Genomic DNA, 17,553 nt, shown 5'->3' on the forward strand with positions numbered 1-17,553 from the left:
TGGAAGGCTTTGTTTTACCTCCATCAATCAAAACCAAGTAAGCATTCTATACTACTTTTTTTTTTTTTTTTTTTTTTTTAATTTCTGAAAAAAAAGTACCCATTTTAGAAGTACTGTTCATAAAGGCAATTCTCCTGTCTTCTTCAAATGTTTTTTGATTTACTTTTAAAACTTCTTCTATTTTTTACTTTATAAACTGGGAAATGCAGAAATTGCGTATCTGTAAACGGATCCCCACGCCTTAATTTGCTGTAAACAAAAGAAATAGAAAACACCATATAAAAATCACCAAAAAAATATATGCAATTATAATAACAATTCCAAATTGTAAATAATCTCATGGAAAAATTAATACACTAAAGAAATTAAATATCTAGAAAACAAATACTATTTTTCAAAATAATGCTAAAAGTCTTGGTCTTGTTATGTGTCATGTGTATCATATAAACATGCATTCTCATAACTCCTAGAAGACAAACCAAATACGTAGTAGTATCTACATGGGAGAGAACACTTAAAAATAAAATATACGTAGGGGACAAATCTAAAATCCCAAGTGAAATCCGTTGTTTTTTTCCCTCTTATTGTTTCATTGCCTCTTTCCGGAAATACAAAACCTTATCATTGTGAGATCTAACAGGTGAATGTGTCAATGGCATAACATCACACCATCTTTTTAGCATCCAATTAAAATTAGTAAAAGAAAAATCTAACTCTTATCCCTTTGCCTTTGTTTTGCTAACTTTATGGAAAAAGTATTTCTGAAAAAAAAAAAAGTGGTAAAAAGAAAATTCAATTCTTTGCTTTTAGTTACTATTTGTCCTCGATCTCACTGTTTCAATTGTTTACTTACTTATGGAAATAAATAAAATATTTTTTGCGTGTAAGAAAACACTGATATTTTTTTTTTCAGATGGTGGGTTTACTTTCTTCTCCCAGTTTCACCAGCATATTCCTTTTGCACCCTGGTAAAATAAATTACTATAATCCTTTCACTCTCAAGACCATGATGGGGAAATCTTGATACTGCTTTTAGCTAGTGAATATGCAATCTACTAATACATACAACATAGCATAATTATTCTTTAAAGTAATATTTATATATATATATATTTAAACCTGGTGCCAAAAAGCTTTCTAAATATTTTCAGAACTTATTTTCAACTTAATGTTCCATCAGTACTTAAGTCTATTTACATAACCGCAAATATATGAATTTTCTTAATGGAAGTTTGACTCTGAAATCCTCTTGTAAGTTTCAATTAATATTATATAATCTATGGCATATCTTTTCAAAATCTTGGAAATATTGTGCCACTAAATTCAGTAAGAACACTGATATAGGTATCTAACTATCAAATTATAATATTTTAAACTCAAATGATTTCTTACATTAGATATAACTATATATGTATCATCAGATATAGCTATATTCTTACTTAGTTAAAGAAAAATAAATGAATAACATAATATTAGTACACACATTATCTTCCACTTAACAATGCTACAAGGACTTTATTATGTCAGAAGTTTATATTTAAGATTTACAGTTATTCACCTTTAAATGGGTTTATGTCATGATAAACATTAAGAATTCATCATCATTCACTACTAGAATAAAATGTTAAATAATAAGCTAGATATATTGCTGTCTCTAGCACCTGAAAACCCTAACACACTAACAGGAAACATTTTACATCTACACTGTAGTATCTGTCCACTCCAGTTTGGAAACAATATTTTTAAAAAAATATTTTTTTGTGTGTTTTAATAGTAAATGTTTATTAAGTTATGTTCTAGAAGTAAATACAACCTCTGCTCTAATTTACAGATACTTGCCATCTTAGACCGGGCTCTTTGTAGCAAATGTTGGGTCTTCCTCCTCTAGCTGGTGCTGCTGAATTTTCTTCTAAAACTTTAGGGCATGTAGGTAAAGAAGCATGAGAACATACACTAGTATTTGTCAGATCTTGAAAAGCTGTTCTCCCTGTGAATATAGCAGTTTATGTTTCATTTCAAATATTTTCTGAATCATTAAGTAAATTTTCAATTCATTATTTTTTGTTTTTATTTCTTAATTCAGGTATTTTGGTCACTGTTCTTCCTCTGAAAATGTTCTGCAAGGAATGGTACATGACCGAAGGAAAGGGAACTACAATAGCTTTCAATTTATCCTAGTTTGGAGCTGTTTGAGGTCTACCATGGCTCTTGGGACAGAATCAAGAGACAGACTCAAATCCCAGAAACACTGTAATATGCAGCTGGCTGCTTAAGACTCCACAAAGTTGTTAAAGTAAAATTGCACACATCTCAAGGCTTTAATGCAGGTGGAGGGAGTATTATGTATAACCTGAAGATCAACCTGAACAAGGGTAATCTATGGGTGACTAAATTTTTCAATTTTGTTCCTGCTCTATGAACATGTATGCAAAATGAGCACAGCAAGGTGATTAAGTGAGGATCCTTATTGTCAAAACTATATACTACAGAATTATTTACAATGCCTTGTATTTTGAATCACAACACGTCAAAGAGGAATACTCTATTAAGAAGTAACCAGCCTTGGTGGAAGAAGCACTATTTGTGTCAGTTTTGTGTAATATTTTAAGATCAGCTCAGAATGCCAGACTAAACATCAATACTCAATTTGGAGACAAATATTTAGATAACTTGGGAGAAATATTGAAGTTATTAAATTAGTCCATGTATCAAAAAATTCTAAACTATTCATAGTTCACAATCTGAGAAGCACCAAGATTTAATGCAGACATCAATCCAAGATAAAATAAATACAGCCTTAATCTCTATGCCTTAAAAGTTCTCCCAAGAGCATACATTCTCTACTAATACAGATCAAATATTAAATTTACAGCATCCAGATGAGGACATATTGGATGCAGTTTTCAACGGGACTGAAATGAAAGCTTTCTTATTTTTACTTCTTGAGTTTGAAGTCTTTACTCACCTTAAATTCTGGTGCAGAAAACGCATGCTATTGATCACACGAAGGAAATTCAAACACACACCAGTAGTTATGACTTTTCTGTTGTACTTATCTTAAGACTAGTAAATTATACCACTGAATATATATATACCTGCTAAAAATTGAAGATTTTATTTTGTATAATAGCAACTGAATATCTTGTACATTGTAGCACACAAACTGAACTGATAGCCACGCAAATACCACTGAATTACCATTATCCTGTAGAAGAATTCTTTGCTGAGATCAAGTGAAATATATTAGTGGATAAGACCAACCATTTTATAATTATTTTTTTTTGAAATATACTAATTAGAGACACAAAAATCAAAGGTTCTTAATTGGATTTCTGCTAACTTTTCTCCTAAGTATATGAGACATATTAAAGTTACTTGGGCTGCTTGCAGGAAGTTACTCCTGTTTTATGAAAGCAAAAAGAAAAACATTGTACTTTGAAGGAATTAAGTTGATTAAGGAAGTTCATGTAGTTTAAAGGAGAGGGATCTCTAGCCATTAAAAACATCTTGAGTTTGGCTGCCTCAAATCAATCTTGATGTGGACTAGTTTTAAATAGGAAGTAAAATGTTATTCGAAGCTTTTCCTAAAACTAAAGGTTAGAGATCATTTCAGTTTCTTTATGACCAGAAGAATTTTGAGACATATATGAGTATAAATTATTTAGGTAAGCTGGATGGCTTTGAGTGTGAATATTCATGTTGACATATACATAACTGTACAAAGACCTTTGTTACAGGAAACTTTTTAAGGTATATTTTTTAAGTACAGCACAGTAGTGCTGCAGAAGAGCTGGCATCAGAATTGATGGCTTTTCCTTGCTTTCTTTTAATTCGAGATGTGGTCTTGTATGTAGGATGAAGAATGAATACGTTTTTCAGTTCTGCTTAAGTGGACAAAGATCAAACGATTAGCTTGCTTCATTTTATGACAGTAGTCTTTGATACTACTGATCACAAGGATGTACTAATCCAATATTAAAGCTAATAAAAATACGTGATCCTTTTTCTACGTTCCAAATAAATTTAATATGAGAAACTGTAACTACAGAATAGCAGCAGTAATAACTTGCACAGTGTTCTAATTCTGCCAGTACTCCTGTTCTACGGTCATGTAAAATAAGAGGTTTTTTTCAGCCAGTATTCTAGGGTTCAAATGAAGCAAAAGCAAGATTTGCTTAATGGCTTGGGATTCCATTTATTTATTTGAGCTAGGAAACTGGCTATGTGGTAGCACATTCTTAGGGACAGTGAAATAAACAGGAACTTGTTGAGAGGAAAAAATAGTTTATAAAATAGAGCCTTCATACTAGGAAACTTCCAAGCTACATTTTAAAGCATATTTAAACTCCAGAATAGTCACACATTCCTATAGCTCCTTTACAGTACTTTCATGTACAACAAGAGAACCTAACTTATCTTTCAGACCACACTGAAGTGTTTCTTTTTTTTTTTTCCTTCAACTAAATACATCTTATTCAAAATAAATAAGTAGGCTGTCACACAAAAGTTTGCTCATAGGTAGATTCTAGAGAAAACCTGCTCCAAGCTTTTTTTTTTTTTTTCTTTGTAAAAATCTCAAAATTTGTGTAGATTTGCAATATTTTTAAAGAAACACATATGAAACCTGTAAGTCCAGTTAATGAAAACAGCTCTTGCATCTGTTCTCCATTTATGACGGTAACAATGTTCACTCTTACTTCCCCTTATACGAAAATACCAAGTTATTTTATCTTTTTACCCCTACCTTTCTGAATCCTACCACATTCTCTTGCAAAATGAATACAGGCTCCAAATATAACTGCTCCTCAAGAATGCAGACTAACTTATCTGTATGACAAAATGCTATCTTGGAACATATTACAGTATATTATAGGAATATTAGTTACCACAATTTTAAAGCCTATTTTGATTGATAAATGAATCATTTTAGTGATTTTCAGCTTTCCCTTTTTCACTCCTGTTTTATCCACTGTAATCAAGAAATAAGAATAGGATAGTATTGAGAAGCTATCTTACCACAATTCCAGACAGAAACTAATTCAAAATGCCACTTTTTTTCCCTCCTTCATGTACTTACCATGACCAGGTGCAGGAGTCTTTTCAAAAGTCTCTGTAGAAATATGATCCAACTTTTGCTCTGCTTTTCCAACATCCAGTGCTTTATCTTGATTATTTTTCCCCCAGATTTCAGAGTTTCTCAGCATGCAGAGGTTGACGGAAGAATGGAATTTAGGGTTATCAAGAGCTTGGAGCTCCAAATTGGAAAGATCTTCCTGGAAAAGGCTACCTGTATTTAATGACATATTCTTAGAAAAATCTACAGGTATGAAATTCAAATATTCTGATTTTTCAACTGTAGGCTTTAATTTGCTCATAAAGGAATCTATCTTATGCGGGACTTCATGGTCATCCAAAATGTTCAGCTGTCCCTGATCAGTACGCCTGAAATAATTTTTTTCTGGTCTGGTCTCCATAACACCAGAAGCAAAGCTCCCTTTGTTCTTTACTTGATTTTCAGAAGAATTACTAGTGTTAGGGGTTTTGCATGTCATTGATGAGGAATCTACCCCCTTTAATGCATTAACATTGCCATCAACTTGTGTAGAGGCGTTAGCCTGTGGTATATTCATAGCTACACCATTCTGAGTAATTAAAGCTACCTGAGATTGGTGAGTTTCAGTTATTTTATTTCCATGAGCAGCCTGTGTGCACAATGTATCCTTGTTTTTTAATTCTTCACTTTTGCGAAGTGAGAACTGTGTAAGGTCTTTTGTTGGCATTATATATGCTTTACGGCCAGCCTTTGCCAATGTACGTTTTAATCTGCCTGGTGAAAAATTACTACTGTTACTGTGTGCTTTCTCAGTAATTTTATGAACACTATTATTTTCTCTTTGTCTGTTACTACCTTTTTTATTGCATTTACTCTTTATAGTATTCTTCTTGTCTTGTTTTTTCTTTCTGTCATCTTGGCACCTCTCTGTTTGAGACATTTTTGAACCATATTCTCCATACTGCCCATTTTCCACTCCACAGCATTTTGCTGTGATTATTTTAGAACGGTTTTGAAGGGGTTTCCTGTTTATTTGTGGTCTGATATGCTTTGCATTTTCACTTGGAAATTCCTGCTGTAAAGGTAGTACATTAGAGGTGTTATCCTGAAACAGTAAACTTTCAGCACAATAAACTTGAGAAGAGATCTTGCTATTAGATGAATCTGAGTCTGCTTTTATTTTGGTTTCCAATTCTTCATATGTTTCTGAGAAAGTTTCTTTATTTTTCTCTTGTTCTTGTTTTCTTGGATGTGATAGTTTAATTAGGCATGTCCTTCTAGTATCTCTAGTTTTACTTGGACAATTTTGTGCTTCATAATAGTCATTAGTATTCGGCAAATTCTGCTTCTGTGAAGATTTCTTCGTAGGTTGCTGTTCTGTCTGACTTTGGAATAGCTGCATTTGTGACTCAGTAGTTTTTGAAACTTTGCTCTTGTCAGCCCTGGTGTGCCTTTCTTCTGCATACAAATCTGAACTGACTTCAGTCTTGCTTTTCATTTTCTCTTTATCATTTTTAGAATATTTTACTCTTCTGAAATTTCCCAATATTTTATCAGAATTGGCATTATTGTTTTTATTTTGATGTAGCTTATCTTTGTCTTTTGATGTAACTGTGAGCAGCTCACCTGCATCACTGGCAGTCAACTCCATATCAGCATCATATATGGTTTCTTCAGGTTTAGTCTTGTCAATAAGCAACATTGACTTAAACTCTATTTTACCTTCACTGTTAAATTCAAGAGGTGAAGGAATAATGTGAGACAAGCCACTTGAACTTCCCTGCAAATTCATGTAATTGGTTTTGCTGCTGCTACCGTGATGATGCATATCTGAGATACATTTTTTATCAAACTCATTTATATTAGGTTGAGGTTTTGACCTATAAAGTGCTTCACAGTTCCTTCTTTCAGGCACATTTCCACAGAATGGCAATGAAATATTTTTTTGTTTTATAAGCTCCTCAGACTGTCTCAGAGATTGAGTATTATTGATATGAGTCAGGAATGCACTATTGCAGTATAGTTCTCCATGTAAATGATTTTCTGCAAAGAAGAACAGAAATTTCAGCAGCTTGGGGAAAAAAGGAATATATTTGTCAGAATAAGATAAAAGCATGGAAAATGACAAACTGCATTTTTCTACTGAATACACACATTCTGTGGTTGGTCCTTAAAAATTCAGTTAATTACAGCCAGGTTCCCATTTTACCAGACTTGGAATTTTGAAGTTAGGTATAAATAAAAATGTACTTGTTTTCTATGAGTGCTGCAGTTATTATTTCATTATCTTATCAAAACTTTATCCTGTTCACATTAATTTTGTTATAGCTTGGACTAGACAATCTTAGAGGTCTACTCCATCCTAAATGATTCTATGATTCTATGAATTTAATCTGTGTTATTCTACAAGAGATTGTCAGGACACCTCTATTTATGGATGAGCATTCTATTTTGATTAATTTTTGATAGTTCAGGAATCTTACTCTATCTTCTGTATCATACATCAAGTTATGAACTATTAAATACTAATTCTCAGCTAGGTCTAAAAATAATAATATTAAATTATCTGTAAAGAAAATATATCTTACCTTCTAAAACTATATTTTTGTCATTGTTTGTTTCCACCTTGTCTACTTCATTTATCTTTTGATTATTTTTACCAGAAGGCAATGATAATGCAAACTTGACTTGATCTGAATGCATGTCCTTTGACAAAGTAGTGGTACTTTTAGAAGATTTTGTTATTGCATACACAGAAGGGCTACCCTGCTGTTTTCCAGTAGATGCTGTGAGTAAAGGAAGCTTCACAGGCAATTCTACAGATCTGAAAAGAGGGAATTTTACTGTGAAGATTTCATGTTGTATGCTATAACATTCAATTGTTTAAAGCAGTCCTTTAGTTATGTATAGAAGCAGAAAACAAGAACTCAAGCATGAAATGCACTTTACTTCTGGTACTATCCAAGGGGCAAATGTATTTTTTATGATACAGAATCCATTTTGTGCTGGTGAGATCCCATGAAGAAGCAAATTATTCAAACACAGGTTTGCATACCACTATCTTCCCTAAACATTCTATGTTGCAAATAGTAATTTCTGAATTAGACAAAATTATTTCTCACTACCTCAGAAATATCTAGAAAGATACATATATAATACATACAAAGATTAATTGTAAAAACGTAAAAATAAATACCTACAGACACCTCACAGCTGCCATATTGAATACAACTTACCTAGCTGACTGAGACATACTCTTCAACTGGTCATCAGTACAGTTACTTGGACCATCTGTCAGAGCAAGAAAACTCTGAAGATTCTTTCAAAAGAAAAGCAGTGAGGATGTAGAAACAGCTAAATATTCTCTTATGTATTATTAGAAATATCCACGGGAAAAATATAAATTAATAGGCAAAAAACAGAAGTACTGCTGAAAGGTGCATGATATTCACTGCTTCCCTGATTATAACTTTTGCAGATAAGACATTTGTATAAAAATATGCATAACATATTTCTTCAAGCACACACAACAGCTCTAAAGAAAAAAAAATGTAGTAAAACTTGTCAAAATCTTCATCCTTCTCACACCCCGAAACAATGTATAGATTTTGTTCATACAGATACAATTAATGCAACAAAGTGCATTAGGTATATAGATGCACCCAGCAATGCTAATACTATGCAACTTTTTAGAACAAATCATAAAAAACATAGTTTGTTAATACCAGACAGCCATACTAAAACAGAAGATAATCACTTAACTGTAATTTTGCCATGACACAAGGACCGACACAGTCTGTTTTCTGGTAAGGTTTCCACTTTCAAGGTTTTTATTACACTAGCATAGTTCATTCCAACATTCAGCAAGGAAGACAAGTAGCTCCTTGAAGAATGCCACCTACTGAAATACTATGCAACATGGTGTTTTTTTTTTTTTTTTTTTTTTTTTTTTTTTAAGTTACGTGACTGCATCAGGTCTGATACATAGCTTTTAGATTCTTTGTAAACAAGATTAAATCCTAAATTTTTAGTGCCTGCAACAGTAAAACACCATTGATTTAACTGGAACATTGCTGCACCCCAAACCAAACAACAGGGGTAGATGTTTTAAAATGCATCTAATTCCAACATTGCAGACATTTAGACACTTCGAAAATATTATCCTGGAAAAATTGTTTAAAAAATACCTTACCTCAGGAAGACTGCTTATTTCTATTGCAGCTAAAAGGTTATCATTCAAAAATGCTTCTATTTCTACAAGAGTTTTATTCTGCATACAAAAAGAAAAAGTAATTTAAAGAAAGCATTTTAAACATATTCCTTTCTTAGAGAAAAGATATAAGGGTAAATACATATGCCGTAATTTTCAAGCTCATTTAAGGGCTAAAACTAATTTTCAATAGCTTTAAATACAGAAGTGAAGCTGACACTATAATAGCTAAGGACAAAGATATACCGACTGACAAAATAGTACAAAAATTAGAGAAAAATCAAACACAAACAATGAATTGCTATGAGATGACACAACTTCATAAATGTAAATGTTTCAAATCACCATTTTAAGGAGCAATATGTTTCCAAAAAGGATGAAAGCTTGGTTTAGCTGATCTATCATTAAATATTATTTGTAGTTTACCAAACAGCTTAGTTTCCGATGAAGCAAGGTATTATAAAGCTGCAGCTTTTCTACTTCCTTCTGAAGAAAAAGCTTCTCCTTCTTCAGTTTCCGAGAACTTTCTCTCTCCACACTCAAAGCCAGAGCTAATGCTTTATTATTTTGTTTTAAAGATACTTTAAACATTGATGAGTTATCTATATTAGAAAAAAAAAATCAGGTAATTTCATTTTCAACAGCTTCAGTTCCAGACCCTCTTTTTATGTACTATAGAATAATACTTGGAATAATTACTATAGAATAATATTTTTATCTATATATTTTGACACAACAGTAAAAAAAAGAAAGGATTTTAAAATGGATAGTTTTTCCGGCATGACAACATTTCCAGCTTTCTAAAAAAATATATAAAATTTTACAATTAAAAAGTTCAAACATTTTGAGCAAAAACTTGTTTCAGCAAGAAAAAAAGCTTTAAGTTAAAAATACACCACCTACTGTCCTAATGAAAACCTGCTTACTCATGTCTGTTACTGAACCTTTTAAGAACTTTTTTTCCAGTGATGCAGCGTATTACCAAGATGAACATTTTGTCTCATGTTCATAGTATACACAGAGTTAGCTTTAACTCTGAAGTAAGACAGAGATAAGCCTGGCCATACTGTTTTACAGTACCAAAAGGAGAAAGGTTAGCTTGAAGTCTGCTACAGCTACTTTTATTCATTGTCTTATGCTATTACTTCCGTGACCTGTAACCCAACAATCACAATTAGTATTTATAGTATTCCTTGATTCTATAAGTGCCTCAATGAAGAATTTTATATAAATCCTATTTTGCAAATGGGAATTTTATGTACTATACTATTTCAACTATGCAAGGTCATTGATCTTACTCTTTTTGGCACCACAGTTTTTAGATGTCCGAGATAAATAGGACATGGATGTTAGAAATGCACTTGAGTGTGTTCTTTACAAAATGCTAGCACACCAAAGAGCAAACACTGAAAATATTCAGAGAATTAGATAAATAATCAACATACAATCACGTGTTTTAACCTTCAGACTCTCCTTAAATCCTCAACATACATTTTTAGCAGCAGTGATTCAGCAAATCATGTTAAATACAATTACTATTACTTTTGAAGTCATACACTTTAAATATAGTAAAATGGCTTCAGTTTTATTTTAACAAGACTTACTTAATAATTTAGTTTTGATTTTAGATGCCAAAGAAGCATTCAGTTTTGCAGTTTGTGATGTTCTATCCCTCTTCATACACCCTTTAACAGCATCTGAAGTGGTAGATAACTTAGCAGTTGCTTGTTTATCCATCATAAAGATCAACCTGCAAGTTGTCAAGAGGAACCCCCAAATGATACGTGATACTATTTAAATAATAAGTTGCGTTATCTCTTATCAGGATTTATTATTTATAAATTTGAGGAAAAATCACCTCAGTCTTCACTTATTCAAACAAGTTAATGATTCGTTCCACAAGATCTAAGTCACATTATCACAGTGGCAAAAAATCGAACTAACAAATACGACAACTTAAAAGGATGACAGATTTCTGCTTTTGTCCATTCCCTCAAGTTAAAAAAAAAAAAAAAAAAAAAGTTCCACCACTTGACAATCACCACTGCCAGGAAAAATTTTAAGCACAACCTTTTAAACAAACAGCATCAGAAAAACTACACATATAAGTACACAGCAAGAGAGACCGATCCGCGGGCCAGAAGACCCCGCAAACCTCTTCCAACAGGAGGCAGGTCCCGCCGCCAGCCGCCTCTCGGGGCTCCCTCGTCCTCGCCGCTGAGGGGCTGCGCGCCCGCTCCCGCCTCGCCTCGCCTCAGGGGTCGCCAACGGCAGCGCGAGCCCCCGTTGGCGGACAGCCGTTTGGCCGAGCCGCTCGCGCCCCCCAACCGCCACGGAGTGTAAACGGCCCCGTCTGGAAGCAGCGGGACGGCGGCCTGCAGGCTGACCCGTGCTCAGTCTTACCCCCTATCCCCTGAATGATATAGTTATTTAGAATGGAATCATTGAATGACAGCCGAATAAAACTATACACGGAAGTAAGAGCAGGTGGCAAACTTACCGACCAAAAAGTTGTCGTATATACATTGTAACGTTGAGAATAATTAAGGTTCTGTGATCCAGTAATTACTACGAAAAAGATTATCATGTGCTAACATTACCATGTGCTATGAAGTAAATCAAATCAATCAAACAATAAGTATCAGTAGCATTATAGAAAAACAAAACAAAACAAAACACTTATATAACTTTAAGAACAGAAAGACAATTACATTAATATAATTTACTTCCTTTTGCTTTCCAGAAGGTATTGTTTTCCTGTGGATCCAGTCATGACATTTCATTCCTTCAGTTGCACCATAGTCCCAACTCCTAAAGAAGCAATCACTAATGTGATTGCAGTTGATATTTATGTCAGAATTGCTGACAATAAACTTAAATTAAAACATCAAAAGTTGTGATTCCACCTGTGGTCATACTTTCCTTTGAACTTTGCTGAAGAACTCCCACACTGTAACATGTCACATTTAAAAATCTCCAGTTTATTGCCAGCTGCTCAAGATGGGGAAGAGCCTGAAACTGCCACTTTTCACAGCCTAAATACCTTAAATAAATATTAAGAGCAGAAGTATCTACGCATCCACCTCTGAGAAAGATCTTAGTAGAGTTGAGTCTAGTAACTTAAATTACTTTGCAACTTGATAATGATGGATACATTTAAGCTGCAGTTGCTATGTATGAACCATTCCCAGTGAGTATGGGACAACACACATTATGTCCTTTCTAAAGATACAGTTCAAACAGACACCATTATTCCACAGAAATAATCTATTATATATATTTCCACTTATTTTAGAGGAAGTCTAACATCCAGCAATTATTAGTCTGTATCACAATTCAGTGTTAAGATGTAACTTGTGTGCTTACTAATTAATTAGGCACCAAATATTAAAGAACATAATTTCCTTCATCTTTCTGGTAAGGACCTACAGGCCAGAAATTCAAGCACCTGTTCTGACCTGGCTTCTGGGTACTTCTGTAGCAAAGTCATGTTCAAAGAGCACATAGGATCCTTGGCCCCAGCATAGTATTTTCTTCCTTTGCTGCACCTGTTACATGCTGAGTTGCTAAGAAAAAGGAAATGTGAAATATTTACTGTAGCTTTAACTGACATTCAAATAAAATCAGAATTAAACAAAAAGAATCAAATTCTAAGTAGAAGGAAATCTGAGTAACACAATTTCAAACAAAATTTATTATATTCCTACTACAACTAGATGCAACATGACTTAGATGCTTCTTTGCTTTAAAGCCATTCACTTGTGACTAGAGGAAAGTCTGAATTACGAGACCATGGCCCTAAATAACTTAAACTGCAGTAACATATACATATTTTGGTATTCTTAAAATCAAACTGTAGTAATAGACCAGACTATTTTAACATAGCTAACTGCACAGTGGGAAATGTAGTTGTTCTGCAATTATTTGTTATGCATTCTTTAATTTGATCCTTTGGTAAATAAACTTGTGGTTGAAATTTTAAATGCTTTAAATATGGTGGTGAAACACTTCTAAAATAAAATATTGAATAATAATTTAAAAATGGACTATGCAGGATAAATATCAGTATGAATTGCTGATATATAACTGAGTATATTTGCTAGGTAAACAGATAAACTATTTAAATACAATATGGGCACATTTCTTATGGAGTGTAAAGTTAACTGCATTCTTGCTAAGCTCCAGGTACCAATTAGAATATATTATTAACTTTCTAGGTTTTGTTACCTCTAATTGTATTTTCTACACAGTCAGGTCATACTTTCCAGAAAGTTTGTGGAACCTCTGAGTTTGTCACTGTTAAATTTTGTACAGTTACTAGTTATTTAGCATTTGTATCCATAATTGTGAAATGTGTTCATCTGATTCGTGTTGATATGAAGCAACGCTATGGCCGCATGATGAAATGTGACCTTCTGTCTTACATACCCTTGTATAACCACAAGTCTAAGAAAAACAGAGTGGTTAATGTGTATAGTTCTTACCTTAGAGCTCTGAAGAAAACCTCCTTAGTCTCATTATAAGCACTAAGTTATTTGCAGACTTTCTGTTTGAACAAGGTCACCATATACCACTTTTATAAGAAATATTACTCTTTCATACTGTTTACTTTTTGGGTATGAATTCCTGTAGTATTTCAGAGATCTTTTAAAATCCAAAATACAAGTACCCCAAAGAATATCAGTGCTATTGTAGTATACCTTACTCTGTTCTTTAATGGCCTTCACAGTTTCTTAACAATTGCTTTCTACTTATGCCAGTTAGAGTTGTCGTGAGACTCCATAGGTTTTCTTATGTAGCTTTTCTTATCATTTTCTCTTGAAAGATTGATTATTCATAATTTACATTGGAAAGAGAGGGAGGAGGAAGAAAGAAGGGGTATCTTTCTTCTTTTCTCAAATTACATAGCATAGAACTCTAAATCTACAGTTCTTGTGCAGTTGGCTCTGAATTTTTTTGTAGATATTTTAAAACTTATCAGATTAATGTCTAGTGAATTTCCTATCAGATAGAAACTGTACTTTATTGTAATATTTTCCTTCAGTAACTACTGCTTTCTTTCTCATTTATTTTCACTTAGCAGTTTGTGTACCGTATCTTTTACCATTTTTAATGTGTCGTATTACACAGGTAGAAATTAGTGCTGGTACTAGTGACACAAAGGCAAGCTTGACTACAGTGATGAACAGCTGAGAACCATAAATGATACTGTAACAAGCAAAAATGAATAGAACTTCAGATTTGAACATTGTCTATTTTGTAATGATGTTACAAGAATAACAACTAAAATATATAGTTTGTTTCTTCAATTTAAGTCCTTTGTTTTACAGATGGCTAATTGACTTCACTAAAGAGGAAAACTATTTACCATGTAAAGTGGGTCCCAAGCCAATTAGATTCTCAGGTCCTTCAACAAGTACACACATCAAAGTTAAGAATTCAGCTTCATTAAAGGTAGCTGCTTGCAATGCTTCACATTCTGCAGTAACTCTTAAATGACCCAATAGTGAAAGTTTGATGCTGCACAAAGTAGCTTCTGAAACTGAATCTACAACATGCACATCAGAGCCCAGCAATTCCCAGTTGCCCTGTGAAAGGCAGAGTGCTGATTATGGAACACCATGTCAAATGACTTTGAAGATCACAGTGCCTAGAAAGCCTGTAAGCAGCCGGGTAGTAAAGCTGAAGTGCACTCCACTTTTTCTTGCAACACCATCTCAGTTATTGTCTTCTGTGTCCAGTAAAACAAGTGAACAGGACAATGCTGCTATTGGAATTCCTACTGCTTCTATGGTACTAAACAAGAAAGAACCAGCTGTATTAGCAGAGAATATTAAGAGTGATAAAATGCATGGATAATGTTTGACTCAGCCCAATAGGCTGGACAGCTTGGCATCATCTAGTCAAAGAAGAGCTCATCATCTCATGTTGTCATGTATTCAAAGATTTGGTAGAAAATCACGGTGAAAAAGTTAATCAAGGGCATAGAGAGAAATGGCTTTACATGAGCAGTGAATTGTATTTTCTGCTTTATGTCAAATTATTTTTTAGAAGTTGGGAGGAAGAAACATAGGCTAAGAAACACACAGCATGTGATGTTTAATATTATGGTATCTCACATTTGTATTTCTGTCAGGTTGTACTAGTACAACTGACTTTTTTTTAATAGGGAGTATGTGCAAGGCATAAAAGATGACCTCTTTATTAACTTTAACTACAGGTAACATTAACTAGAGATAATTTCCTTAATCCATATATTTGACTTGGGTGAAAAGTAGATAACCATGAGTACCAGTTACTAGATACAATTTTGTCACTAGTATGCAAGATACTGAGTACTGCGAAGATTTATTTTTTAAGTTGAATGCACAATTACTGGTACTTTTTGTGAGGGTAAGTCACCATTTTATTATTAAGAGCAATTAGAGGGACCTTCTTTGCTTGTACCCAGTGAGAAAATTCATAAATACAGTGAAGGAAGAGCATGGCTAGGGAGCAATAAGGCAGTTTTTCCATAGACCTGAAAACTACACATACTACTTTCCTACAGGGATGTCATCTGCTACTGGTTCAAGGCTGCTGCAGGCAGTGGTGCAGCCATTGTGTTCTATATTACACTGCTGTTGGATATATTTTCGACAATTGCAGGGAAACTTACAGGGCTGAGTTGCAGCTTGTGTTCCTTTGTTCTTTTAAATGAGCAGGGGACAATCTCAATTTCTGTGCAGCAAAGCAGTATTAACAGATGTGTTCTGGTTTGAAGAAAGATAGAAGAATCCTTCCTTCCTCCCGAGCAGGATGAAGAAGATGCTGGTTTCTTGTCCTCACTGGTACTAGGGTCAATTTTGACCAATGATACTGAAGTGAAGAGCTGCTGTATGTTTCACTCAGCAAAGGAAAGCTGAATTTATCTCACTTCTTTTTAAAAAGTCCTTCTGGTTGTTTAAACCAACACTGTTTAAATTTTCCAAACTTGCCTTGTTTTGTGTCCTTGTTTGTTACGGTTGGGTTTTTGTTGTTGGTACTGCTGTTGAAACACAGTAAATACAGCTGGCCTTAAGCGTTAAGAAGTCCTATCACATTGCCTAAATGAAATGTTCTTAAAATTCCTGAGACTATTAGAATTGTGGGAGGGTTATTTAAGTGTTTTATTTTTACAGTCATTTAGAATAAATCACAGTTCCAGGCTTTTCATCATAACCATAAGGACTTGAAATTTCATTTGCAAAAGTAAAAAAGAAAAATAAACTCTTATATACTAACAATTTTAAGGAGACATTTTGCCACGTACAACAGTTACTGTAAAAGAAAGCAGTACTGTAACTTTCTGTGATTGGTATAAATAGGCGTAGATATATATATTCAAGACCAGCTTACCTTTAAAATCTACTGTTTTTTTCCTTAAACAATGAACCTAAAAAGCAACAGTCCCAAGGCTCTTCCTGTCTTGAAGACCAGAAAAAGAAAAAATTACAGAAAGATACTAACACTGCAATCTGTTGAGTGTGCAACTCATCATTGATGAAATACAAAAAACTGACTGAAAGGCAGTTTTTAAATACCTGTCTTGCATGTGTCTTTTATTTCACTATTTACTGAATAGCTGAGCCCTTTACCATATAACTTTGTCTTTTTACAATGCTTCCTAAAGAAGATTTCCTTCCTTTTCAACTTCTGATGAATTTGTAGGCTTCTGTAAATATAATGCAAAAGCTCACAAAAAGTACTGGCTTTTACATGTGTAAAAGGAAGTTTTAATAATAATCCTGTCAGACTTCCTGAGTCTACGCTAGCTCAGTGTTTGTGTAATCATTCTGGTAGCACAGTATTTTTTATGTAGCATTCATGTTATTTGCATTACAGGGGCTTCAATGAGTGTCATCTTTGTACACATACTGGCTTGTGGTTAGAAAAAAGTAAAAACCACTCCCTTTAATTTGAGTAGATGAAACACTGAATGAAAGTGGCTGTGGTGAGGAGGTAGAGCAAGATATTTTTACTGTTTTGGGGACTTGATTTTTTAAATAGGTTTATTTAAACTCGCCCGAGTACTTTCATTTTTATTTCTTTTTTTAATCGCTATGAAGTTTGCTAATAGTTTATTGTAACTGATGTTAAACAGTTTTATGACAGTTGAATAGAATTACCCTTCAAGGTGACTTTCTCTATAAAAATAGCTTTGTCTATATACATCCCAAACCTTTTAAATTGTATAAATTAAATCACATTTAATCTCTCTGGGGATTAGCTCAAAATAAATGAAATTTGCCAGTTTTAGGATTAGTCATCC

At 33.5% G+C, this 17,553-nt stretch overlaps 2 protein-coding genes across 2 annotated transcripts; one reads left to right on the plus strand and one right to left on the minus strand.

Moving 5' to 3' along the window:
- Positions 1-1,820: 1,820 nt before the first annotated feature.
- On the minus strand, positions 1,821-11,000 carry SGO2 (shugoshin 2; the record flags this gene model as incomplete). Its single annotated transcript, XM_084523028.1, has 7 exons — positions 1,821-1,987; positions 5,078-7,096; positions 7,642-7,877; positions 8,290-8,372; positions 9,246-9,323; positions 9,690-9,865; positions 10,868-11,000. 7 exons carry the CDS (start codon positions 10,998-11,000, stop codon positions 1,821-1,823), a joined length of 2,892 nt encoding a protein of 963 aa, XP_084379154.1.
- Positions 11,001-11,227: 227 nt separating this feature from the next.
- KCTD18 (potassium channel tetramerization domain containing 18) lies at positions 11,228-15,122 on the plus strand (the record flags this gene model as incomplete). The annotated part of the gene is given in 4 exon segments (XM_084523029.1): positions 11,228-11,260; positions 11,349-11,602; positions 14,594-14,759; positions 14,763-15,122. Coding segments are annotated over 4 exon segments (813 nt in total).
- Between the last annotated feature and the right edge of the window lie 2,431 nt (positions 15,123-17,553).

This window comes from Aythya ferina, assembly GCF_964211825.1.
Source record: "Aythya ferina genome assembly, chromosome: 6".
NCBI classification, from domain to species: domain Eukaryota; kingdom Metazoa; phylum Chordata; class Aves; order Anseriformes; family Anatidae; genus Aythya; species Aythya ferina.